Source organism: Macaca mulatta, chromosome 12 (genome assembly GCF_049350105.2).
Source record: "Macaca mulatta isolate MMU2019108-1 chromosome 12, T2T-MMU8v2.0, whole genome shotgun sequence".
In the NCBI taxonomy this organism is placed as follows: Eukaryota; Metazoa; Chordata; class Mammalia; order Primates; family Cercopithecidae; genus Macaca; species Macaca mulatta.
Window position 1 is genome coordinate 92,451,904 of NC_133417.1, and position 27,874 is coordinate 92,479,777.

At 37.2% G+C, this 27,874-nt stretch overlaps 1 protein-coding gene across 1 annotated transcript in view; it reads right to left on the minus strand.

The window, feature by feature from the left end:
• The window catches only part of TFPI (tissue factor pathway inhibitor), a gene marked incomplete at its 5' end in the record, with an annotated part of 48,571 nt that extends 22,160 nt beyond the window's left edge, over positions 1–26,411 (minus strand). Inside the window, 2 exon segments of the mRNA NM_001195022.1 lie at positions 13,885–14,082; positions 26,289–26,411. Of these exon segments, the coding sequence (NP_001181951.1) occupies positions 13,885–14,082; positions 26,289–26,409 (319 nt within the window).
• Between the last annotated feature and the right edge of the window lie 1,463 nt (positions 26,412–27,874).

Below are 27,874 nucleotides of genomic sequence, written 5' to 3' on the forward strand. Positions count from 1 at the left end.
TAATGTTTTAGAAACTGTGATAAAACTTTCTAACATTTACAAAGCTGAGAATTCATAGTGACTATGTTTACCATTCAGGAGATCTGTACTAAAAGCAATTATTTAAAAAATGTGAAATATGAAAGTAATTCAAGCAACCTACATTACATATAAAATAATTTGTTAGATACCTGGGAATAAAAGTGAAATTAACCAGAATTATTTCCTTTCCTTATTCTTTCCCTTGCTTCATTGTCTCAACCCAATCGCACGTTTCATTATTATTACCAATGTAGAGAAGAAATGAAACAAAAGGCATCTGGGACACGTTGTTTGGCTTAACATTTGAATTAACGAAATCATTTCCCTCTAAAACTAGAATGTTAGTTGTCTTTGTCCTACCATATTCCAAATATGAATTCTAAGTTCTAATTTAAATGATAGGTAATGAAATTTAAATTGACAAAAATAAGTCTATGAAGTTTTAATTTGCTCGCATAGATATTAGGAAAGTTGGGCGATATTTATTTTGTTGTGGAATCATTTGTTTTGCAGAGAGAATCTTTGGTCAAAGCAGGTTACCATTAGTTATATGACCAGAGAGATAGAAAGGGAGCGAGAGAGAGGAGGGAAGAAAGAATGAGAGAAATGATATGAATTGGGTTATAAGCCTCTTTTAGCAACAGGATCATCCTTTTATTCTTGAAATAGTTAATTCTTCTATGGAGAGTAAAATGTCTGTGAAAGGGAAACTAATGGACCCAAACTTCTTTTAGAATTGTACTATGTTTTATTCAATAGCTTTTTAAGAAAAACAGGTGTGTGTGTGTGTGTATATGTATAGCCGTATCTGTTGAAGTAAGTTGTTTCCTTTACTTTGCTTTCACTGCAACTAACCAACTTTCTATTAATGTTTTCAACTAGATTGTAGACTGTCATATAATCTGACATTAAAATATTTAGATATAAAACTAATATGTTATGATTTAATTGATAAAGAGAAGAAAGAAATGCATACATATAATGAGTACACAAGACTAGAACACTAAACAATTTTCGTTCCTGATTTACCTATTGACAATAGTCATAGGGTGGGAATATATAAATGCTTGATTAATACAATTTTTGAAAGAACGTCTATTTTGTTTGCTGTTACATTCTAAATAGGATTAATTCAGGTAATATACATGCCAACTAACTCAATGTGGTTTAGCACACTAGAATTTTAAGTGTATTTATATTACCGATAATTATCTTTGAGGAATCTAATAATAATAACCTTGGACACGATAATTTGTATGGCAATAACAGTATGAAAGCAATTAATAGTTAGAAAAGATTTATAGCAAATTATCAAGTTTTCTTAGATTTAGGCAGGACAAACCATTTAACAATGCTTTTTAAGGAGCAATGAGAGAATGTTAAACTAATTTCCATTCTAGTACTCTTTTGAATTTCAACTTATATGAATTTGTTTTAATATTTCATTATGAATATTAAGACGTAAGATTGACAACAAAAACATCCCAAAATTTGCATTTGGTTGACACACATTGGCATATGATATTTATACCTCAAACTGACTTACTGATTTTTGCTTCTAAATCCATTCAAAAGTGTGCCAGATGTAAATAATGATATGTTCATCTGGATGTGCAAGGAGAGTGTTAGACAAATACCACTTATGTGAAGTTGGTAGAGAGTGTTGTTCAAATCTTTTATATCCTTAGTGATTGTTGTTTACTTTTTGCGTCAATTACTGAAAAAAAGGTGTCTTGGAGTATGTAAACTGAACTGAGGAATTGTACACTCTCACTTCTGTCAATTTTTTCTTTAAAAATTTTGAAGTTTTATACTTAGGACCATGTGCATAGACATTAAGGATTGTTGTGTCTTTTTTATTAATGGACCCTATTATAAATACCTTTCTTTCTACCTGGTAGTATATCTTATTCTGTAGTCTATTTTTACTAATCATTCTTATGATTAGGGCTTACATATTATATCTTTTTCCATCCTTTCACTTTTAATCACTCTGTCCTTATTTTTAAAGGGCCTTTCCTATAGACAACATGCAGTTAGTTAGTTCTTGATGTATTTTTGCATACAGTGTGATAATATCTACCTTTTAGCTGGAGTGATTGGACCATTAAATTTTAATTTAATCTAATTATCGTTAGAGTTGAATACAAATATCACTATTTGATTTCTGTTTCTCATTTCTTCTTTGTTTCTGTTTCCCTCTGTTCATGTCTTCTTTAGAATTCCTGTAATTGGGTATTTTAATAATAATTTCATCTTCATTATGGACCTATTTGTTATTTCTGCTTGTTTCATGTTTTTAATGGTTGTCTTAAAGATTAGAATGTACTAATCCATTATAGTCTAGTGTCAAGTAATATATGCCATTGTCACCTGTAGAAACCGCAGAGCTTTACAACAATAATCTCATATTTTTCTCCTTCCTTCCTGTGTGCTTTAATTCTAAATCCTTTAATACTAATTGTACTGCCACTCTACCAGGAATAAATTTCCCCAGATCATGTTGATTTGAAAAGCACTTATTTTAAGAAGTAGATTACTGATTAGCACTTTTTTTTTCTCTTTCGGTTCTTTATTTTTTCTTTTTAAAAATTTATTTCTTTTTTATTTTCATAGATTTAGGGGATAGAAGTACAATTTTGTTACGTGGTTATATTGCATAGTGGTGACGTGGATTTTAGTGTAACCGTAACCCAAATAGTATCCATTGTACCCATTAGATAGTTTCTCATTCCCTAGTCCACTTTCTTCCTCCTGTTTTTCTGAGTGTCCATTGTCTATTTGCCTATTATTCTACTATGCCCACATGTACACACTATTTACTCCCCACTTATAAATTAGAACACGTGGTATTTGAATTTCTGTTTCTAGTTATTTCACTTAAGGTAATAGCCTCCAATTCCATCCATGCTGCTATAAAAGACGTGATTTTATTTTTAAGGGCTGAGTAGTATTCCATGGGGTATATGTATATATATAAATATCACATTTTCTATACCCAATCATCTGCTAATAGACACTTATGTTGATTTTATATCTTTGCTATTGTAAATAGTGCTGTGCTAAACATACAAGTACAGTTATCTTTTTGATATAATGATTTATTTGTTTTGGGGTAGATATCCAGTAGTGGGATTGCTGGAACAAATGGTAGTTCTATTTTTTGGGTCTTTAGGAAATCTCTATACTGTTTTCCATAGAGGTTATACTAATTTACATTTCCAGCAACAATGTATAAGCATTCCCTTTTCTCCTAATCTTCAACATCTGTTATTTTTTGCCTTTTACTAATAGCCATTTTGACTGGTGTAATATGGTATCTCATTGTGGTTTTAATTTGCATTTGTCTGATGATTAGTGATTTTCAGCCTTTATTCGTATGTTTGTTGGCTGTGTATATGCTTCTGTTGAAAAATATCTTTTTGTGTTCTTTGTCTATTTTTTAAATGGTTTGTTATTTTCTTGTTGAATTGTTTGAGTTACTTGTAGATTTCAGATATTAGTCTTTTGTTCAATACACAGTTTGCAAATATTTTTCTCATTCCTTAGGCTATCTGTTCACTCTGATATTTCTTTGTCTGTGCAGAATATTTTTAATTTAAGTTACCTGTGGTCAAGTTTAACTCTCATTTGTCAATTTTGGTTTCTCTTGCATTTGCTTATGAGGATTCAGTCATAAATTCTTTGCCTAGGTCAATACGTAGGAGAGTTTTTCCCATATTTTCCTCTAGAATTATTACAGTTTCAGGTCTTTCATTTAAGTCATCAATCCATTTTGAGTTAATTTTTGCATAAGGCAAGAGACATTGTTCCAGTTTTATTCTTCTGCATACGGCCATCCAATTTCCCAACACCATTTATTGAATAGAGTGCCCATTCATCACTGTGTGTTTTTGTTGACTTTGTCAAAGAACAGTTGGCTGTAAATAAATGTTACAGCCAGGAGGGAGGCTGTACCCTGCAAAGCCACAGAGGCAGAGCTGCCCAAGACCATGGAAGCCCACCTCTTGCATCAGCGTGACCCTGATGGGAGATTTGGAGTCAAAGGAGGTCATTTTGGAGCTTTAAGATTGGACTGCCCGCTGGATTTTGGACTTGCATGGGGCCTGTAGACTCTTTGTTTTGGCCAGTTTGTCCCATTTGGAACAGCTGTGTTTACCCAATGCCTGTGCCCCCATTGTATCTAGGAAATAACTAACTTGCTTTTGATTTTACAAGCTCATAGGCAGAAGGCACTTGCCTTGTATCAGATGAGACATTGGACTGTGGACTTCTGAGTTAATGCTGAAATGAGTTAAGAATTTGGGGGACTATTGGGAAGGCATGATCAGTTTTGAAATGTGCAGGCGCATCGTGTAAGCTGTCAATGGATCTACCATTCTGTGGCCTGGAGGACAGTCACTTTCTTCTCACAGCTCCACTAGGCAGTGCCCCAGTAGGGAATCTGTGTAAGGGGTCTGACTCCACATTTCTCTTCTGCACTGCTCTAGCAGAGGCTCTCCATGAGAGCCCCACCTAAGCAACAAACTTCTATCTGGGTATCCAGGCATTTCCATACATCTTCTGAAATCTAGATGTAGGTTCCCAAACCTCAATTATTGACTTCTGCACACTCTCAGGCTCAATACCATGTGGAAGTCGCCAAAGCTTGAGGCCTGCACCCTCTGAAGCTCTGGCCCTAACTCTACATTGGCCCCTTTCAATCACAGCTGGAGTGGCTGGGACACAGGGCACCAAGTCGCTAGACTGCACACAGCACAGGGACCCTGGGCCCCAGTCCAGGAAACCACTTTTTCCTCATAAGCCTCCAGGCCTGTGATGGGAAGAGCTGGCACAAAGGTCTCACATGCCCTAGAGACATTTTCCCCATTGTCCTGGTGATTAACATTCAGGTCCTTGTTACTTATGCAAATTTCTGCAGCTAGCTTGAATTTTTCCTCAGAGAATATAATTTTGTTTTTCCTTTTTTTTCTTTTTCTATCTTGTTTGTTTGTTTATTTATTTATTTATTTTATTATACTTTAAGTTCTAGGGTACGTGTGCACAACGTGCTGGTTTGTTGCATATGTATATATGTGCCATATTGGTGTGCTGCACCCATTAACTCATCATTTACATTAGGTATATCTCCTAGTGCTATCCCTCCCCACTCCCCCCACCCCATGACAGGCTCCGGTGTGTGTTGTTCCCCAACCTGTGTCAAAGTGTTCTTATTGTTCAATTCCCACCTATGAGTGAGAGCATGTGGTGTTTGTTTTTTTGTCCTTGTGATAGTTTGCTGAGAACGATGGCTTCCAACTTCACCCATGTCCATACAAAGTACATGAACTCATCCCTTTTTATGGCTGCATAGTATTCCATGGTGTATATGTGCCACATTTTCTTAATCCAGTCTATCACTGATGGACATTTGGGTTGGTTGCAAGTCTTTGCTATTGTGAATAGTGCTGCAATAAATATACGTGTGCATGTGTCTTTATGGCAGCATGATTTATAATCCTTTGGGTTTATACCCAGTAATGGGATGACTGGGTCAAATGGTATTTCTAGTTCTAGATCCTTGAGGAGTCACCATACTGTCTTCCACAATGGTTGAACTAGTTTACAATCCCACCAACAGTGTAAAAGTGTTCCTGTTTCTCCACATCCTCTCCAGCACCTGTTGTTTCCTGACTTTTTAATGATCGCCAGTCTAACTGGTGTGAGATGGTATCTCATTGTGGTTTTGATTTGCATTTCTCTGATGGCCAGTGATGATAAGCATTTTTTCATGTGTCTGTTGGCTGCATAAATGTCTTCTTTTGAGAAGTGTCTGTTCATATCCTTCGTGCACTTTTTGATGGGGTTGTTTGTTTTTTTCTTGTAAATTTGTTTGAGTTCTTTGTAGATTCTGGATATTAGCCCTTTGTCAGATGAGTAGATTGCAAAAGGTTTCTCCCATTCTGTAGGTTGCCTGTTCACTCTGATGGTTATTTCTTTTGCTGTGCAGAAACTCTTTAGTTTAATTAGATCCCATTTGTCTATTTTGGCTTTTGTTGCCATTGCTTTTGGTGTTTTAGACATGAAGTCCATGCCCATGCCTGTGTCCCAATGGTATTGCCTAGGTTTTCTTCTAGCGTTTTTATGGTTTTAGGTCTAGCATTTAAGTCTTCAATCCCTCTTGAATTAATTTTTGTATAAGGTATAAGGAAGAGATCCAGTTTCAACTTTCTACATATGGCTAGCCAGTTTTCCCAGCACCATTTATTAAATAGGGAATCCTTTCCCCATTTCTTGTTTTTGTCAGGTTTGTCAAAGATCAGATGGTTATAGATGTGTGGTATTGTTTCTGAGGACTCTGTTCTGTTCCATTGGTCTATATCTCTGTTTTGGTACCAGTACCATGCTGTTTTGGTTACTGTAGCCTTGTAGTATAGTTTGAAATCAGGTAGTGTGATGCCTCCAGCTTTGTTCTTTTGGCTTAGGATTGTCTTGGCAATGTGGGCTCTTTTTTGGTTCCATATGAACTTTAAAGTAGTTTTTTCCAATTCTGTGAAGAAAGTCATTGGTAGCTTGATGGGGATGGCATTGAATCTATAAATTACGTTGTGCAGTATGACCATTTTCACAATATTGATTCTTCCTATCCATGAGCATGGAATGATCTTCCATTTGTTTGTGTCCTTTTTTATTTCATTGATCTGTGATTTGTAGTTCTCCTTGAGGAGGTCCTTCACATCCCTTTAAGTTGGATTCCTAGGTATTTTATTTTCTTTGAAGCAACTGTGAATGGGAGTTCACTCATGATTTGGCTCTCTGTTTATCTGTTATTGGTGTATAAGAATGCTTGTGATTTTTGCACATTGATTTTGTATCCTGAGACTTTGCTGAAATTGCTTATCAGCTTATGGAGATTTGGGGCTGAGATGATGGGGTTTTCCAGATATATAATCATGTCATCTGCAAACAGGGACAATTTGACTTCCTCTTTTCCTAATTGAATACCCTTTATTTCTTTCTCTTGCCTGATTGCCCTGGCCAGAACTTCCAACATTGTGGTGAATAGAAGTGGTGAGAGTGGGCATCCCTTTCTTGTGGCAGTTTTCAAAGGGAATGCTTCCAGTTTTTGCCCATTTGGTACGTTATTGGCTGTGGGTTTGTCATAAATAGCTCTTATTATTTTGAAACATGTCCCATCAATACCTAATTTATTGAGTTTTTAGCATGAAGGCCTGTTGAATTTTGTCAAAGGCCTTTTCTGCATCTATTGAGATAATCATGTGGTTTTTGTCTTTGGTTCTGTTTATATGGTGGATTACGTTTATTGATTTGCGTATGTTGAACCAGCTTTGCATCCCAGGGATGAAGCCCACTTGATCACAGTGGATAAGCTTTTTGATGTGCTGCTGGATCCGGTTTGCCAGGATTTTATTGAGGATTTTTGCATCAATGTTCATCAGGGATATTGGTCTAAAATTCTCTATTTTTGTTGTGTCTCTGCCAGGCTTTGGTATCAGGATGATGCTGGCCTCATAAAATGAGTTAGGGAGGATTCCCTCTTTTTCTGTTGATTGGAATAGTTTCAGGAGGAATGGTACCATCTCCTCCTTGTACCTCTGGTAGAATTCGGCTGTGAATTTGTCTGGTCTTGTACTTTTTTTGGTTGGTAGGCTCTTAATTATTGCCTTAATTTCAAAGTCTGTTATTGGTCTATACAGGGATTCAACTTCTTCCTGGTTTGGTCTTGGGTGGGTGTATGTGTCCCGGAATTTATCCATTTCTTCTAGATTTTCTAGTTTGTATGCGTAGGGGTGTCTATAGTAATCTCTGATGGTAGTTTGTATTTCTGTGGGATCAGTGGTGATGTCCCCTTTATCATTTTGTATTGCATCTATTATCTTCTCTCTTTTTTTCTTTATTAGTCTTGCTAACAGTCTATCAATTTTGTTGATCTTTTCAAAAAACCAGTTCCTGGATTCATTGATTTTTTGCAAGGTTTTTTGTGTCTCTATCTCCTTCAGTTCTACTCTGATCTTAGTTATTTCTTGCCTCCTGCTAGCTTTTGAATGTGTTTGCTCTTGCTTCTCTATTTATTTTAATTGTGATATTAGGGTGTCAATTTTAGATCTTTCCTGCTTTCTCTTGTGGGCATTTAGTGCTATAAATTTCCCTCCACACACTGCTTTAAATGTTTCCCAGAGATTCTGGGATGTTGTGTCTTTGTTCTCATTGGTTTCAAAGAACATCTTTATTTCTGCCTTCATTTAGTTATGTACCCAGTAGTCATTTAGGAGCAGGTTGTTCAGTTTCCACGTAGTTGTGTGGTTTTGAGTGAGTTTCTTAATCCTGAGTTCTAGTTTGATTGTACTGTGATATGAGAGGTGGTTTGTTATAATTTCTGTTCTTGTACATTTGCTGAGGAGTGCTTTACTTCCAACTATGTGGTCAATTTTGGAATAAGTGCTATGTGGTGCTGAGAAGAATGCATATTCTGTTGATTTCGGGTGGAGAGTTCTGTAGATGTCTATTAGGTCCTCTTGGTGGAGAGCTGAGTTCAATTCCTGGATATCCTTTTTAACCTTCTGTCTCATTGATCTGTCTAATGTTGACAGTGGGGTGTTAAAGTCTCCCATTATTATTGTCTGGGAGTCTAAGTCTCTTTTTTGGGTCTCTAGGGACTTGCTTTATGAATCTGGGTGCTCCTGTATTGGGTGCATATATATTCAGGATAGTTAGCTCTTCTTGTTGAATTGATCCCTTTACCATTATGTAATGGCCTTCTTTGTCTCTTTTGATCTTTGTTGGTTTAAAGTCTGTTTTATCAGAGACTAGGATTGCAACTCCTGCCTTTTTTTGTTTTCCATTTGCTTGGTAGATCTTCCTCCATCCCTTTATTGTGAGCCTATGTGTGTCTCTGTATGTGTGATGGGTCTCCTGAATACAGCACACTGATGGGTCTTGACTCTATCCAATTTGCCAGTCTGTGTCTTTTAGTTGGAGCATTTAGACCATTTACATTTAAGGTTAATATTGTTATGTGTGAATTTGATCCTGTCATTATGATATTAGCTGGTTATTTTGCTCATTAGTTCATGCAGTTTCTTCCTAGCATCAATGGTCTTTACAATTTAGCATGTTTTTGCAGTGGCTGGTACCAGTTGTTCCTTTCCATGTTTAGTGCTTCCTTCAGGAGCTCTTGTAGGGCAGGCCTGGTGGTGACAAAATCTCCCAGCATTTGCTTGTCTGCAAAGGATTTTATTTCTCCTTCACTTATGAATCTTAGTTTGGCTGGATATGAAATTCTGGGTTGAAAATTCTTTTCTTTAAGAATGTTGAATATTGCCCCTGCTCTTTTCTGGCTTGTAGAGTTTCTGCTGAGAGATTCGCTATTAGTCTGTTGGGCTTCCCTTTGTGGGTAACCCAACCTTTCTCTCTGGCTGCCCTTAACATTTTTTCCTTCATTTCAACTTTGGTGAATCTGACAATTATGTGTGTTGGAGTTGCTCTTCTGAAGGAGTATCTGTGTGGTGTTCTCTGTATTTCCTGAATTGGAATGTTGGCCTCCCTGCTAGGTTGGGGAAGTTCTCCTGGATAATATCCTGCAGAGTGTTTTCCAACTTGGTTCCATTCTCCCTGTCACTTTCAGGTACACCAATCAGACATAGAGTTGGTCTTTTCACATAGTCCCATATCTCTTGGAGGCTTTCTTTGTTTCTTTTTACTCTTTTTTCTCTAAACTTCTCTTCTCGCTTCATTTCATTCAGTTGATCTTCAATCACTGATACCCTTTCTTCCAGATGATCGAATCGGTTACTGAAGCTTGTGCATTTGTCACGTAGTTCTCGTGCCATGGTTTTCAGCTCCATCAGGTCGTTTAAGGACTTCTCTACAATGGTTATTCTAGCGAGCCATTCGTGTAATCTTTTTTCAAGGTTTTTAGCTTCTTTGCGATGGGTTCAAACTTCCTTCTTTAGCTCGGAGATGTTTGATCATCTGAAGCCTTCTTCTCTTAACTCGTCAAAGTCATTCTCCATCCAGCTTTTTTCCATTGCTTGCAAGGAACTGCATTCCTTTGAAGGGGGAGAGGTGCTCCTGTTTTTAGAATTTTCAGCTTTTCTGCTCTGCTTTTTTCCCCATGTTTGTGGTTTTATCTACCTTTGGTCTTTGATGTTGGTGACCTACAGATGGGGTTTTGGTGTGGATGTCCTTTCTGTTTTTTATTTTTCCTTCTAACAGTCAGGACCCTCAGCTGCAGGTCTGTTGGAGTTTGCTGGAGGTCCACTCCAGACCCTGTTTGCCTGGGTATCAGCAGCAGAGGCTGCAGAACAGCGAATATTGCTGAAGAGTAAATTTGCCGCCTGATCATTCCTCTGGAAGCTTCATCTCAGAGAGGTACCTGGCCTTGTGAGGTGTGAGTCTGCCCCTACTGGGGGGTGCCTCCCAATTAGGCTACTCATCGGTCAGGGACCCACTTGAGGAGGCAGTCTGTCCGTTCTCAGATCTCAAACTGTGTGCTGGGAGAACCACTACTCTCTTCAAAGCTGTCAGACAGGGACATTTCGAGAATGTAATTTCCTTTTCACTTGCATTGTCAAGCTGCAAATTTCCCACACTTTTATTTTCTGTTTCCCTTTTGAAACTGAATGCCTTTAACAGCACCCAAGTCCCCTCTTGAATGTTTTGGTGCTTAGAAATTTCTTCTGTCAAATACTCTATATCATTTCTTCAAGTTCAACGTTCCACAAATCTCTAGGGCAGGGGCAAAATGCTGCCAGTCTCTTTGCTAAAACGTGAGAGTCAGCTTTGCTCCAGTTCCCAACAAGTTCCTCATCTCTATCTGAGACCACCTCAGGCTGAACCTTATGATTCATATCACTCTCAGCACTTTTGTCAAAGCCTTTCAATAAGTCTCTTGGAAGTTCGGATCTTTCCCACATTTTCCTGTCTTCTTCTGAGCCCTGCAAACTGTTCCAAACTCTGCCTGTTACCCAGTTCCAAAGTCACTTCCACATTTTCAGGTATCTTTTCAGCAACACCCCGTTCTACTGGTACCAACTTACTGTGAGCAAGTCACATTTTACATGGATAGCAGCAGACAAAGAGAGAGCTTATGCAGAGACTCCTGTTTGTTAAAACCATAAGATCATGTGAGGCCCATTCACTACCACGAGAATAGCATGGGAAAGACCACCTGCCCCCCGCCCTGTCCCCCATGATTCAATCGTTTCCCAGCAGTCTCTCTCACAACACATGGGAATTATGGGAGCTACAAGATGATATTTGGGTAGGGATACAGAGCGAAACCATATAACACACATTGTTAGAAAACCACAACCACTTCCACTTTCTAATCTCTAATAGCCATCTCCTCTCTTCAGAGAGACCACCATGCTGTACTTGGGTTTCCTTCCTATAATGGCGGTTTTGAATGCCTTCATACCGGAAGCAGGGGAGATTGCAGGGCTCATCATATGTATTTACCTTCTCCCAGAGGTCACAATCCTACACTGCCTTTTGTTCAATGTTTGCAAACAGTAGTTTTTTACATTTTGCCCAGTTTTATAGTTCTTTATGTTGGCAGAGAAAGTCTTGTTCTATTTGTCCATCATGGCTGCAGATTAAATTCTCTCCCTAGGTGCATTTTTAAAAGTCTAGCCATATTTTTTCTATATACCAGCTATATCCTTATCAGTAGTCTGCTGTATAAAACACTCAGACATTCATACTATAATGGCAAGTGATTTTTTTTTTAATGGAGTCTTTCTTTGTTGCACAGCTGGAGTGCAGTGGTGCAATCTCAGCTCACTGCAGCATCCACCTCCTGGTTTCAAACAATTCTCCTGTGTCAGCCTCCTGAGTAGCTGGGACTACAGGCACATGCAACCATGCCCAGCCAATGTTTGTATTTTTAGTAGAGATGGAGTTTCACCATATTGATCAGGCTGGTCTAAAACTCCTGACCTTAGGTAATCCACCCTCCTCGGCCTCCCAGAGTGCTTGGATTACAGGTGTGAGCCACTGCACCCAGCCTCAAGTGACTTTTGATAGATAATGCGGAGATGGAGGTAAGAGAGTTACATTTACATGCTAGCCAGAAATTATATTTTAAATGATGATAAGCAAGGCTATCACTGGTGAGCAAAATGATTACATTGATTAACCTTTAAAGAAAAGAGTAACTTTTGCACAGTGATAAACCATAAGAGTTGAACTATACACATATATAAAAAGAACAGGTATATATTTCAAAGAAGAGGCCAGTTAATGAAAATAAATCGCCTGCTAAATGGAAGAGTGGGGATTAAAAAGAATGAGGCAACCAGGCTTCTAGCCAAGGTACTGACAACTAAGAATGATTATCAACTCAACACAAAAGGATACTTGGCCCAATATGTATGGAAGAAAATGGGGTATAGAAATCTGTGATGAATGGAAAAAGACCAAGCAATCACAAAAACCAAAGGCACCACTGAGGACCACTGAGCTGCCTAAACTGTGTTAGTAACATTCCTAAGGTGTCTATGGAGAGGAAACACAAATCAGTGCTGTGAGGTTAAGGAAATATATTCATGTCTATTCTCTTCTTTTAGCTCTGGAGCATACAACAAAACATCTTACAGAGTCACAGAGGAGAGAAGTTCACTCTTTTCACCACATTGAGGTTTTCGCACAGGCCAAGAGCACCATGATGCCAAGGCTGTTTAGTAAAAGGTATTTAGAAAGCAGTAACAGAGTGTGAATGCAGAGCTGCCTGATTTGCAAAAAACAAGACATCTAGTGTTACTAACCAGAAATATCATTTCTGTATCACCTCAAATGTGTCCATCCAGCTCTCCAAACATGCTATGGTGGAATATTGTGCTAGAAACTAGGGAAATAAAAGCAACTCAGTTTATTCTATCCCTTGAGTAACTTACAATTTGGAAGAATAACCTGAGATTTTAAAAACATTCAAAATTTTTGTCAGTAATTATTTATAATTTATCTTAGTGAGACGATACAAAATCACATACAATAAGGTAATTAGCAAAATTTGCAAAAAAAGTTAAATTTTAGTAGGATTAATGTAGAATAAAAGTTTAATATAATATGATATCCTTTTGAAATTTGTAACTTAGTAATATTAATATAAAACATTGGGTTTAGTAAAGCCCACAAGGGTCATCAGGGATGATTTTTCTTTTCTATGGTATTCTATTTTTATTTCCTGTAGTATTTCAAGGTTCCAATAATAAAAAAAACCTTAAATTTCATATATAGTTCTACTATTTTATGCAGCTTAGAATTTTCTAATAAGAGCCATAGAGCTTCAGTTTCCAGATTCATGATCTTGAGAGAAGATAGAGATGAGACTATCGTGTTGACAAAGGAAAGACTAAGTCAGTGTGACTAAGAGTTTTTCTTCTGCCAACTGAGATTACTAGTCTGGGAGACTGAATTACACCCACTTTATTTCAAAAATACGTCACAATTCTGTGAACGTGAGTTGAGGATTTTTTCTTCTGTCTTTATTATGGAGAAGAGTATAAGACAATAAATGAGGCCTCATATATTTAGTAATTCACTGATATGAAAAAATGAAAAATGATAGTTGAATGTGCAAGCTGACCTTATCTAAAATTTGATAATTTGCTTTAAAATGTCTCTGAGGCATATGGAGAGTTTCTGGTACCTATAAATATGGGTATTTCACGGAACAATTCAGAATGATCATTTTCCTTAAATGTTTTTAGACTTCCCTGAAAGTCTAAAAATGTGGAACTAAAAGATTCCTTGGAAATATTAAAATGGCATGAAATTACTCTTCTCCCTAAATTATCAAATCCATAATTAGACTCAATAGCCCTAAAGGGTCTTGAGTAATAAGGGTTCCCAGAAACCTACCTCTTGTACACACTTTTTTGCACTCTTCCATACTTTCAAATCGATTCTGATTTCCTCCACATCCCCCATATATAAATTCTTCACACTGTCGAGTGAAAATATTGAAGAAAAATCTCTTCATGATTGCTTTACATGGGCCATCATCTGGCTTGAATGCACAAAATGAATGCATAAGTTTCAGTGGTGGCAACTCAGTATCTATAAGGTAAAAATAAAAGATATAACATGTAATCTCCATCAACACTATAATAATGTTCTTTATTTCCTTTTTAATATATCCTGATTTTAAGGAAAAGTGCAATAAAACACACTGATAAGAAAGTTACCAAAATTGTAGATAAAGTTAATAAATTCACCAAATGAGACACAACTTCTAGACTCTTGTTAGAGAGGTATTGCTTAAATCATACCAACCGAACTGGGAGGGAATTGAGTAGTAGTTGTAAGGCAACTTCATTCAAGTGGATGTGTCCCCAATAGACCTCTTCTTTTAACTCAGCTAGTGGACAGTTCTTTGAATTTCTCTCCTTAACCCACACTTGTGTCACTTTTTACACATAAAACAACTCTTTAAAAGCAACAGCATATTCACATTCATATATATATAGATACACACACACACACACATATGTATATAACACTATATTAAACCATTCCCTAATTATGAAAATTTATGTGTTTGATGTTATGAAAAATATACTTCATGGTGCTTTTTTTTTTAACTTACCATACCATCCTTGGGTTTTAATAATGCTGAAATAATGTAAATAATGCTATGTTTTAAATAGAATGAGGCAATTCTTTTGACTTCAAATTATAAATTTTTTCTTTAACTACTTAGCTACTAATTTTCATAACAGAATTTTCTGTCCTGGGAATGGGCATACAAATAGAGGAAACTCAACTAGATTTTTTAAATATTTTATTTTTTTCAAGTCCAATAAAATTAATAGGAGCCTAATATTAAATAAGTTCTATTTGTTTACCAGTAAAGATAGACACTGAAAATTGTGGGTGGTGCAACCAAAAGAATAATGACAAAAATGCCATATAATACTTCTTGAATATTTTCTGCATATTGAGTCTATGTATTTTCTATGTCTTTGGAAATTTATTATTAATCTCTTATGGGGAATATTGAAACCAATAAATGACCTAAACCAATTTTTCCTCTAGGGGGCAGCAATATTATATTAAATTAAACAGATGAGTATAAATATCTTGAAAAAAAGTGTTTTCATGCATTCTAAAATAGTTTACTTTGAACAACAACAACAAAATGAATGGATGAGACTTTAACATTTTCACATAAAATATTTTTAAGGCATAAAATACAGGATAAGTTTTTGGAGTATGATTGTCTCAAAAGAAATCTGTTTTAAATTTCCTGTAATTTCAAAATGTGAATTTTTTGAAAGAGAAAATATGCATATAACAAAAGTTAAATTAGATAATTTTATTACTCACATTCCGCCCATAATATATTATTATTCTAATCATCAGTTTTGAATTCATAGCAAGTATTAGTTTTATTTTAGTAATGATAAAACTCTTTGTAACAAAATGATTGAAATGATATTGTTAATTTTTTATATGAGTCATAAAATTGTAGGTAGTATTTACAGTCTTGGAAGGGTTAAAAATACAGTTTTCTATACGTAAGTTGGCATTTTCATGCTGTTTGATTCACGTGACACTAATTAGTTTTGAACATGTAAATTTTATCTCAACTACTAACACTGCTTTCAATTTTTAAAAATTCTAGTTAAATTTACATAATACCATATCATTACTTTGATCTATTTGGTAAGTTAATTGATTTTTTTTTTCAATTGAAATAAATTGAGCTGACAGAACTGATAGAAGAGTATGTATTTCAGGTCCAGAATTTGTTAAGTTAGAATAACATATGACAGATAACTATTATGAAAGAAGGATAGTTTCAGCACCAAACACAGTTGTCATAAAATAGCTAATTAGCAAGTAAGAATGTTGATCAAACCTTTAACTAAAGTTGAGTTTTATGCACATATGTAGTTGTGTGTCTTCAAATTTCTCTGGAGTTATTTTCAATTGACAAAATGTAATGTTTGTGTTTATGACATGATTTTGAAAATAATTTTATTTTTATTATTTTTATTTTTTTTTAATTTATTTATTATTATTATACTTTAAGTTGTAGGGTACATGTGCATAACGTGCAGGTTTGTTACATATGTATACTTGTGCCATGTTGGTGTGCTGCACCCATCAACTCGTCATTTACATCAAGTATAACTCCCAATGCAATCCCTCCCCCCGCCCCCCTCCCCATGATAGGCCCCGGTGTGTGATGTTCCCCTTCCTGAGTCCAAGTGATCTCATTGTTCAGTTCCCACCTATGAGTGAGAACATGCGGTGTTTGGTTTTCTGTTCTTGTGATAGTTTGCTAAGAATGATGGTTTCCAGCTGCATCCATGTTCCTACAAAGGACACAAACTCATCCTTTTTGATGGCTGCATAGTATTCCATGGTGTATATGTGCCACATTTTCTTAATCCAATCTGTCACTGATGGACATTTGGGTTGATTCCAAGTCTTTGCTATTGTGAATAGTGCTGCAATAAACATACGTGTGCATGTGTCTTTGTAGCAGCATAATTTATAATCCTTTGGGTATATACCCAGTAATGGGATGGCTGGGTCATATGGTACATCTAGTTCTAGATCCTTGAGGAATCGCCATACTGTTTTCCATAATGGTTGAACTAGTTTACAATCCCACCAACAGTGTAAAAGTGTTCCTATTTCTCCACATCCTCTCTAGCACCTGTTGTTTCCTGACTTTTTAATGATCGCCATTCTAACTGGTGTGAGATGGTATCTCATTGTGGTTTTGATTTGCATTTCTCTGATGGCCAGTGATGATGAGCATTTTTTCATGTGTCTGTTGGCTGTATGAATGTCTTCTTTTGAGAAATGTCTGTTCATATCCTTTGCCCACTTTTTGATGGGGTTGTTTGTTTTTTTCTTGTAATTTGTTTGAGTTCTTTGTAGGTTCTGGATATTAGTCCTTTGTCAGATGAGTAGATTGCAAAAATTTTCTCCCATTCTGTAGGTTGCCTGTTCACTCTGATGGTAGTTTCTTTTGCTGTGCAGAAGCTCTTTAGTTTAATGAGATCCCATTTGTCAATTTTGGCTTTTGCTGCCATTGCTTTTGGTGTTTTAGACATGAAGTCTTTGCCCATGCCTATGTCCTGAATGGTACTACCTAGGTTTTCCTCTAGGATTTTTATGGTATTAGGTCTAACATTTAAGTCTCTAATCCATCTTGAATTAATTTTCGTATAAGGAGTAAGGAAAGGATCCAGTTTCAGCTTTCTACTTATGGCTAGCCAATTTTCCCAGCACCATTTATTAAATAGGGAATCCTTTCCCCATTTCTTGTTTCTCTCAGGTTTGTCAAAGATCAGATGGCTGTAGATGTGTGGTATTATTTCTGAGGACTCTGTTCTGTTCCATTGGTCTATATCTCTGTTTTGGTACCAGTACCATGCTGTTTTGGTTACTGTAGCCTTGTAGTATAGTTTGAAGTCAGGTAGCGTGATGCCTCCAGCTTTGTCCTTTTGACTTAGGATTGTCTTGGAGATGCGGGCTCTTTTTTGGTTCCATATGAACTTTAAAGCAGTTTTTTCCAATTCTGTGAAGAAACTCATTGGTAGCTTGATGGGGATGGCATTGAATCTATAAATTACCTTGGGCAGTATGGCCATTTTCACGATAGTGATTCTTCCTATCCATGAGCATGGTATGTTCTTCCATTTTTTGTGTCCTCTTTGATTTCACTGAGCAGTGGTTTGTAGTTCTCCTTGAAGAGGTCCTTTACATCCCTTGTAAGTTGGATTCCTAGGTATTTGATTCTCTTTGAAGCAATTGTGAATGGAAGTTCATTCATGATTTGGCTCTCTGTTTGTCTGTTACTGGTGTATAAGAATGCTTGTGATTTGTGCACATTAATTTTGTATCCTGAGACTTTGCTGAAGTTGCTTATCAGCTTAAGGAGATTTTGGGCTGAGACAATGGGGTTTTCTAAATATACAATCATGTCATCTGCAAACAGGGACAATTTGACTTCTTCTTTTCCTAACTGAATACCCTTGTTTTCTTTCTCTTGCCTGATTGCCCTAGCCAGAACTTCCAACACTATGTTGAATAGGAGTGGTGAGAGAGGGCATCCCTGTCTTGTGCCAGTTTTCAAAGGGAAGTTTTTGCCCATTCAGTATGTTATTGGCTGTGTGTTTGACATAAATAGCTCTTATTATTTTGAGGTACGTTCCATCAATCCCGAATTTATTGAGCGTTTTTAGCATGAAGGGCTGTTGAATTTTGTCAAAAGCCTTTTCTGCATCTATTGAGATAATCATGTGGTTCTTGTCTTTGGTTCTGTTTATATGCTGGATTATGTTTATTGATTTGCGAATGTTGAACCAGCCTTGCATCCCAGGGATGAAGCCCACTTGATCATGGTGGATAAGCTTTTTGATGTGTTGCTGAATCCGGTTTGCCGGTATTTTATTGAGGATTTTTGCATTGATGTTCATCAGGGATATTGGTCTAAAATTCTCTTTTTTTGTTGTGTCTCTGCCAGGCTTTGGTATCAGGATGATGTTGGCCTCATCAAATGAGTTAGGGAGGATTCCCTCTTTTTCTATTGATTGGAATAGTTTCAGAAGGAATGGTACCAACTCCTCCTTATACCTCTGGTAGAATTCAGCTGTGAATCCATCTGGTCCTGGACTTTTTTTGGTTGGTAGGCTATTAATTATTGCCTCAATTTCAGAGCCTGCTATTGGTCTATTCAGGGATTCAACTTCTTCCTGGTTTAGTCTTGGAAGAGTGTTAGTGTCCAGGAAATTATCCATTTCTTCTAGATTTTCCAGTTTATTTGCATAGAGGTGTTTATAGTATTCTCTGATGGTACTTTGTATTTCTGTGGGGTCGGTGGTGATATCCCCTTTATCATTTTTAATTGCGTCGATTTGATTCTTCTCTCTTTTCTTCTTTATTAGTCTTGCTAGTGGTCTGTCAATTTTGTTGATCTTTTCAAAAAACCAACTCCTGGATTCATTGATTTTTTGGAGAGTTTTTTGTGTCTCTATCTCCTTCAGTTCTGCTCTGATCTTAGTTATTTCTTGCCTTCTGCTAGCTTTTGAATGTGTTTGCTCTTGCTTCTCTAGTTCTTTTAATTGCGATGTTAGAGTGTCAATTTTAGATCTTTCCTGCTTTCTCTTGTGGGCATTTAGTGCTATAAATTTCCCTCTACACACTGCTTTAAATGTGTCCCAGAGATTCTGGTATGTTGTATCTTTGTTCTCATTGGTTTCAAAGAACATCTTTATTTCTGCCTTCATTTAGTTATGTACCCAGTAGTCATTCAGGAGCAGGTTGTTCAGTTTCCATGTAGTTGAGCGGTTTTGATTGAGTTTCTTAGTCCTGAGTTCTAGTTTGATTGCACTGTGGTCTGAGAGACAGTTTGTTATAATTTCTGTTCTTGTACATTTGCTGAGGAGTGCTTTCTTCCAATTACGTGGTCGATTTTGGAGTAAGTACGATGTGGTGCTGAGAAGAATGTATATTCTGTTGATTTGGGGTGGAGAGTTCTATAGATGTCTATTAGGTCTGCTTGCTGCAGAGATGAGTTCAATTCCTGGATATCCTTGTTAACTTTCTGTCTCGTTGATCTGTCTAATGTTGACAGTGGAGTGTTGAAGTCTCCCATTATTATTGTATGGGAGTCTAAGTCTCTTTGTAAGTCTCTAAGGACTTGCTTTATGAATCTGGGTGCTCCTGTGTTGGGTGCATATATATTTAGGATAGTTAGCTCTTCCTGTTGAATTGATCCCTTTACCATTATGTAATGGCCTTCTTTGTCTCTTTTGATCTTTGATGGTTTAAAGTCTGTTTTATCAGAGACTAGTATTGCAACCCCCGCTTTTTTTTGTTCTCCATTTGCTTGGTAAATCTTCCTCCATCCCTTTATTTTGAGCCTATGTATGTCTCTGCGTGTGAGATGGGTCTCCTGAATACAGCAGACTGATGGGTCTTGACTCTTTATCCAGTTTGCCAGTCTGTGTCTCTTAATTGGAGCATTTAGTCCATTTACATTTAAGGTTAAGATTGTTTTGTGTGAACTTGATCCTGCCATTATGATATTAACTGGTTATTTTGCTCGTTAGTTGATGCAGTTTCTTCCTAGCCTCGATGGTCTTTACATTTTGGCATGTTTTTGCAATGGCTGGTACCAGTTGTTCCTTTCCATGTTTAGTGCTTCCTTCAGGGTCTCTTGTAAGGCAGGCCTGGTGGTGACAAAATCTCTAAGCATTTGCTTATCTGTAAAGGATTTTATTTCTCCTTCACTTATGAAACTTAGTTTGGCTGGATATGAAATTCTGGGTTTAAAATTCTTTTCTTTAAGAATGTTGAATATTGGCCCCCACTCTCTTCTGGCTTGGAGAGTTTCTGCCGAGAGATCTGCTGTTAGTCTGATGGGCTTCCCTTTGTGGGTAACCCGACCTTTCTCTCTGGCTGCCCTTAAGATTTTTTCCTTCATTTCAACTTTGGTGAATCTGGCAATTATGTGTCTTGGAGTTGCTCTTCTTGAGGAGTATCTTTGTGGCATTCTCTGTATTTCCTGGATTTGAATGTTGGCCTGCCCTACTAGGTTGGGGAAGTTCTCCTGGATGATATCCTGAAGAGTGTTTTCCAACTTGGTTCCATTTTCCCCCTCACTTTCAGGCACCCTAATCAGATGTAGATTTGGTCTTTTTACATAATCCCATACTTCTTGCAGGCTTTGTTCATTTCTTTTCTTCTTTTTTCTTTTGGTTTCTCTTCTCGCTTCATTTCATTCATTTGATCCTCAATCGCTGATACTCTTTCTTCCAGTTGATCGAGTCGGTTACTGAAGCTTGTGCATTTGTCACGTATTTCTTGTGTCATGGTTTTCATCTCTTTCATTTCGTTTATGACCTTCTCTGCATTAATTACTCTAGCCATCAATTCTTCCACTTTTTTTTCAAGATTTTTAGTTTCTTTGCGCTGGGTACGTAATTCCTCCTTTAGCTCTGAGAAATTTGATGGACTGAAGCCTTCTTCTCTCATCTCATCAAAGTCATTCTCCGTCCAGCTTTGATCCGTTGCTGGCGATGAGCTGCGCTCCTTTGCCGGGGGAGATGCGCTCTTATTTTTTGAATTTCCAGCTTTTCTGCCCTGCTTTTTCCCCATCTTTGTGGTTTTATCTGCCTCTGGTCTTTGATGATGGTGATGTACTGATGGGGTTTTGGTGTAGGTGTCCTTCCTGTTTGATAGTTTTCCTTCTAACAGTCAGGACCCTCAGCTGTAGGTCTGTTGGAGATTGCTTGAGGTCCACTCCAGACCCTGTTTGCCTGGGTATCAGCAGCAGAGGCTGCAGAAGATAGAATATTTCTGAACAGCGAGTGTACCTGTCTGATTCTTGCTTTGGAAGCTTCCTCTCAGGGGTGTACTCCACCCTGTGAGGTGTGGGGTGTCAGACTGCCCCTAGTGGGGGATGTCTCCCAGTTAGGCTACTCAGGGGTCAGGGACCCACTTGAGCAGGGAGTCTGTCCCTTCTCAGATCTCAACCTCCATGTTGGGAGATCCACTGCTCTCTTCAAAGCTGTCAGACAGAGTCGTTTGCGTCTGCAGAGGTTTCAGCTGTGTTTGCTATTGCCCTGTCCCCAGAGGTGGAGTCTACAGAGACAGGCAGGTTTCCTTGAGCTGCTATGAGCTCCACCCAGTTCGAGCTTCCCAGCAGCTTTGTTTACTTACTTAAGCCTCAGCAATGGCAGGCGCCCCTCCCCCAGCCTCGCTGCTGCCTTGCCGGTAGATCACAGACTGCTGTGCTAGCAATGAGGGAGGCTCCGTGGGTGTGGGTGTGGGACCCTCCCGGCCAGGTGTGGGATATGATCTCCTGGTGTGCCTGTTTGCTTAAAGCGCAGTATTGGGGTGGGAGTTACCCGATTTTCCAGGTGTTGTGTGTCTCAGTTCCCCTGGCTAGGAAAAGGGATTCCCTTCCCCCTTGCGCTTCCCAGGTGAGGCAATGCCTCGCCCTGCTTCAGCTCTCGCTGGTCGGGCTGCAGCAGCTGACCAGCACCGATCGTCCGGCACTCCCCAGTGAGATGAACCCAGTACCTCAGTTGAAAATGCAGAAATCTCCGGTCTTCTGTGTCGCTCGCGCTGGGAGTTGGAGACTGGAGCTGTTCCTATTCGGCCATCTTGCTCCGCCCCATGAAAATAATTTTAAACCAATAACAGTGTGACTAAATCCAATAAGTATCTTTCTATATGCCTGAGAGACCTTCTAAAGCACATTATCATATTTTAGATAAATTCACCAACATAAAATGTTAGATAAAGGATTTGAAAAAAAAAGAAATGACATTTAAACTTGTCAATGTTCACCAATATTTCTTAACTCACTTTGATAAAATTATTTATATATTTGATAGGGTTTATCATCAAGCTAAATCTTTTTTCCATTTTCTGCATTAAAAATACAGTCACCCTAAGTTCAATCTGCTATTTAGTAATTTCGCCAGCAGGTGGTGGCAGTGCACCACAAAGGCAAAAGCTGATAAACGCCGTAGCAGTACCTAGCAATAATAGCTAATGTTGCTCACTGAGTAATTACAATACTCTTGACATTTTTGTAATTGTACCCTTGAATGATCATAACCACCTACTGAGTTAAGCATTATTATCTTCGTTTTATAAATTATAAAATAGCATTGCAGAAATTAAGTAAATGACTTAAATTCATACCATAAATGATGGGTTTAAAGTTGATCCTCATATGGTTTACAACAGTTATCTCACACATTCTTAATAACTGCACGATATTGTCACAGATATGTGACTGAGATTCCTAAACTAGCATTTGGATCAAGCATACAGTTTTAATTATATAATTTCCACTCAACTAACAACCTTTATTTTCAAACATTCACCTTTATGAAACTAAAAATGGTTTCAATAATAGAAGTAGGTGATAATTTTATAGAAATTTTCTAGGAGTAACACTAAATATTAACTTCTATGAATTATATTTTGTTAATTACTAGGTGATTATTTGTCTTTATTCACGCTTTAATGTATTTCTTATAGAAATCCTGTGTTAGAATATTCTTTGTGTAGTGATCTTGCAGCCCACACCTAAGCATAGCATCCCTGGATTCAAGCAATGGCGAGGTGTGCTGTGTGACCCACAGTGCCATGCCACTCCACCCAAAAGGGATGGAAATCTGCCTTGATTTTCATTTCTTATTTTGAAAAAACCCTTTTGAATGTGAATAATTGTGTATTGGCCATGTGTCAGGCACTGTACTGTCACTACAGATATGACAGTAAATTAGATGACAGCAACCCCTTGTTCATGGAGCACACAGACACCAAGGACTTACGCAAATATTCAGAAAGTCCTGGGTGTTGTGCGGGTGAATAGTAGGATACGTAAATTAGCCTGAAGGGGTCAGCAATAACTTTCCTGAGACTTGAAATTGAGACTTGAGGGAAATGTTCACAGAGGTAATCATTAACTTCCAGCAGTCATGAGAAAGCAAAACACATACAGGGCAATGTAAAAGGAATTTAATCTGATCCAGCCGTATAAATAGAATTATGGTTTACATGAAATCATTCGCATTCGATGTCGTGAATTTTATGTCTCGTAGTCTAAACGTTACAATCCTGCCTTCCCCTCCCCGCCCCCTGCCCCATGTCCTGGGATGTTGGACAGAGGGCTTACTATAGTATTTGCTGCCTGAAAAGATGTCATAGCCTTGACTGTAAGAATACTCATCCTCTTGGAACTTGTTTGCGAATCTAGGGCTTTCAGGTAACTTACCAACTAAGAATCTACATGCTGCTTGCCTCTAATTAAAGAATTTGACTTTTTTTTTTTTTTCTGGCAGGCAAGAACAAACATGTACACTTTACCTTCTCCGTGTCAGAAAATGTGCCAGACGCTTTTTTACTTTTTACATAAATCAGTTATTTAAATTATTCATTTACAGCTTAGGACACTGGGAGTCAGAAAGTTTAAATAACTTATTCAGTCTCACAAAGGTACTAGGTGGCAAACTGCACCTGCAAACTCAGTTCTGTCTGATTCTAAATCCTACAAAAGATACTTGCTTTTCACTAAATGTTCACTCTTAATTTTCTCTCTCCTAGCCCAATGGAATTGTTTTAAAAAGCTTATCACCACTATTTTTGTTATCATTTTTGTCTTATCTAGAAGTTAATTATAGATTATCCTCCCTGTTGATTGGACTGATAAAAAATCACCTACTATTTACTTGTGAGAGAAGCAATAAAATTTGATGCATTTTTCTATTAATGATGAGTACCTTATTTCAATTAAATAATATACTTCTATAAAATGATGTTATGACCTTAGCATCATGGGATAAATTGTATCTCCAAAATAGAATTTTTTAGATGTGAGTTTGGGTTATTTTAAAAATTTATTTTAAACAAAAACAAAACAAAACTAGATAAAACTGCAACTAGCTGGTGAAGAGGTCTTTAAGTCTAGCTTAAATATCAAAATTATTTGTTATCCACCTAGGTTTGGAAGCTACCTTATAGTAATTTTAAATTCTGGCTTAATTACTGATGACTTAATTCTGGATTATTGATTGACTATGGCAGCAGCCGCAACAATTTCAGGAACTTCCTGGTTATCCAACATTCATTTTCTCAGTCCAATTGAGGAGAATTGGACTGGGACAATACAGGGAACACTTGGATCGATTTGCTTCTCACTTGCCACAAGTGAGGTTGCCTGTTTTTTTCCTGTTAAGGACTTATTTTATCCTCCACCTTCCTTGTTTCTGTAACCTCCGGAATGTTCGAATTTTAACCCACCAACTTTTGAGGAAAAAGCTGAATGAGGAATTGAAACTCATAATGTCCAAATTCCTATTTTCAAAAAGGCACATGAGGGTTTTTACTAAGTAATGTTTCATCTCTAGGAATTTTTTTTTTTTTTTTTTTTTTTTTTTTTTTTTTTTTTTTGAGACAGAGTCTTGCTCTGTCGCCCAGGCTGGAGTACAGTGGCCGGATCTCAGCTCACTGCAAGCTCCGCCTCCTCTGGGTTCACGCCATTCTCCTGCCTCAGCCTCCCCAGCAGCTGGGACCACAGGTGCCCGCCACCACGCCTGGCTAATTTTTTTTGTATTTTCAGTAGAGACGAGGTTTCACCGTGTTCTCCAGGATGGTCTCGATCTCCTCACCTCGTGATCTGCCCACCTCGGCCTCGTAAAGTACTGGGGTTACAGGCGTGAGCCACCACTCCCGGCCTCTAGGAAATTTTTATAACATGAATTCCCTTTGCAGAGCCCTCAGAAAACCAAGCTTGAATGAATCTCGTTCCTTTTCCCATCAACAGCAGCACTCTCCATGCTTCTGTCACTTTGTTTACTACATTATACGGAAATAAACTGTCCACCGATCAGACTCCCCTAGGAAGCAGCGAGATTCTTGAGCACCTCATCTCAGCCATACCTGTTTCTCTAGCACCTTCCTCAGTTTCAGGCCCAGAAGATGTATTTATTCACACTTTATTAAAGTACACTGAACACGGTCATTTTAAAGAGCTATTAGAGGTATCAAATAAGAATACATTTGTGGAAATCTTTTTTACATCTTAAACCGCTATGCAAAAATAAGCTATCATTTTGTTTAATATTCTCTCATTAATACCAATGCTTGAGATTTCTGTCAACAGTTACTAATTTGCCACAAAATGTTACTTTAATAAAGGTATATATCCACAGTAACCATCACCATACAGTCTTCTCCATGCTCTAATTTTTTTTTTAATATTCTCATTTTTAGACACAGAATTTTATGGGATTAGATCTAACTCATATTACTAGATCCTTTGGTGTCCTGATTGACTAGATTTTTATATTAGTCTTGACTGGGAAGTTTTTATTTTGGAAATATGGGGAAGAAAGAGAATAGCTGAAAACTCAGATGTCTGAAGTTCTCTTTCCTCCTCACACTTTTCCTAGCCAAAGGGTAGCATCAAATGTCATAGGGAGTTGTTTTTACAACATTTTGCTCCTTGCAATAGCCCAGAGGTACTCCAGTGTTTAATATTGTGTGCTGAAAAAAAGAGAGAAGTCTTTCAGCTAAAGTTACTTGGTTTTGGACTGTTTAACACACACACACACACACACACACACACACACATGCACTAGGTATAATAAATTTCCAAAGAAAAATATCACTTCAATAAAAACTAATTTCCCTCTACAATGGAAAAATATGGTAGATTTTTTAGATTAAAATTGAGAGCTTTAACTAGCTTAAAAAGATAAATGCTTCTAATATTTTACCTGTGATAATTGTGTATTCTTCATCTTCCTCAGAATCAGCATTAAGAGGAGCAGGGGCAAGATTAAGCATCAGGCATATGGAAACCCAAAGTGCATGTACTTTCTTCATTGTGTAAATCATCTCTGAAATGCAGAACCCATACATATCAAATAAATAAAGTGTTCATATGGACTCATTTACAGACCAGTAAACATCGTATTCGTACTTCATATGCCTATGACATTTTATGTGTATACACATACATTTCTCTGTGCATACTCAATGAGTCATACTTAAAATATATATGTAGTATTCAGAATTATCGGCAAACACATTCAGTGCATATATTTATTAATATTCAAGCAAACAGGTCATATTTCAACTTTGAAAATATAAATAAAAAGGACAGTAATTGAGAGACATGGGTAAATGCTGACCAATATGGCGAAGTATATATTAAAGTCCATTTCCATGTGCAATCTTACTTTCCACATCTTTCACACAGCTATTCTTTCTCAGTCGGAACAATAATTATTTAGGCATTTTTCTATTACTTCTTTAATGCAACTTTTAATTCCTGGCTTATCTTTACCTCTGCTCTAGTTCTTCTTTTAAAAAGGAAACACATTTTCAGAATTTTCATCTTTGTTTCCTTTAAAAAATACATTATTTACATCAATTTCCTAACCAGGTTTTCTATGAGACAGCAGACAGCCAAAACAGCAGACAAAAGAAGTGTCTGACATTGAGTTAGTCCTTTTTCCCAGTTCATTATTCCCCAGTTTAGGGCGTTATCTGATTCAAAAGAGTTTCACAGAAAAGTGATTCTAAGTGATAAGCCATCACTTTACACTCTAAGGGAAACAGATTTCAATAGGAGAGTGAGACTTTATCTGTTTCAACATTGTTTAAAGATCTATAGCCAAAAAAGCAAAAAAGAAAGAAAGAGAGACAGACAGACAGAAAGAAAGAAAGAAAGAAAGAAAGAAAGAAAGAAAGAAAGAAAGAAAGAAAGAAAAGAAAGAAAGAAAGAAAAGAAGGAAGGAAAGAAAGAGAGGAAGGAAGGAAGGAGGGAAGGAAGGAAGGAAGGAAGGAAGGAAGGAAGGAAGGAAGGAAGGAAGGAAGGAAGGAAGGAATCACCTCTATTTTTTTAAAGATGACTTCTTTGGATTTAAAGGGAAGGAAAAGTGTAATGATCATGCAACACAGGAAAATAAAAGAAGGGAACACTTGCTTCCTTCCTTTTTTCAGCCACCAGTGCCATTCCAGTCAGGAAGGAAAGCGAGATCTTATCAGCAAACATTCACAAATGCAGGGACAGATACTTCATCAAAAACAATCTAGAAAATTATCTGCTTTTGTTTGTGGCAGATCATAGCTGCAATATACATCATTGTGGGTAGTCATATAATAATGAAGTAATAAATGTCATTATGCTTTAAGTTTCATTAAAAATCACTAGTGAGATATATAACCTTTTTTTCTTACAACACTTTGCGAGTGTTAACATACATTTGATTTTTAGTCAGTAGAGATATCATATATCTTGTAAATCATACCATAAACAATTTGAATTCACAAATATATATACATATTGATATAGATA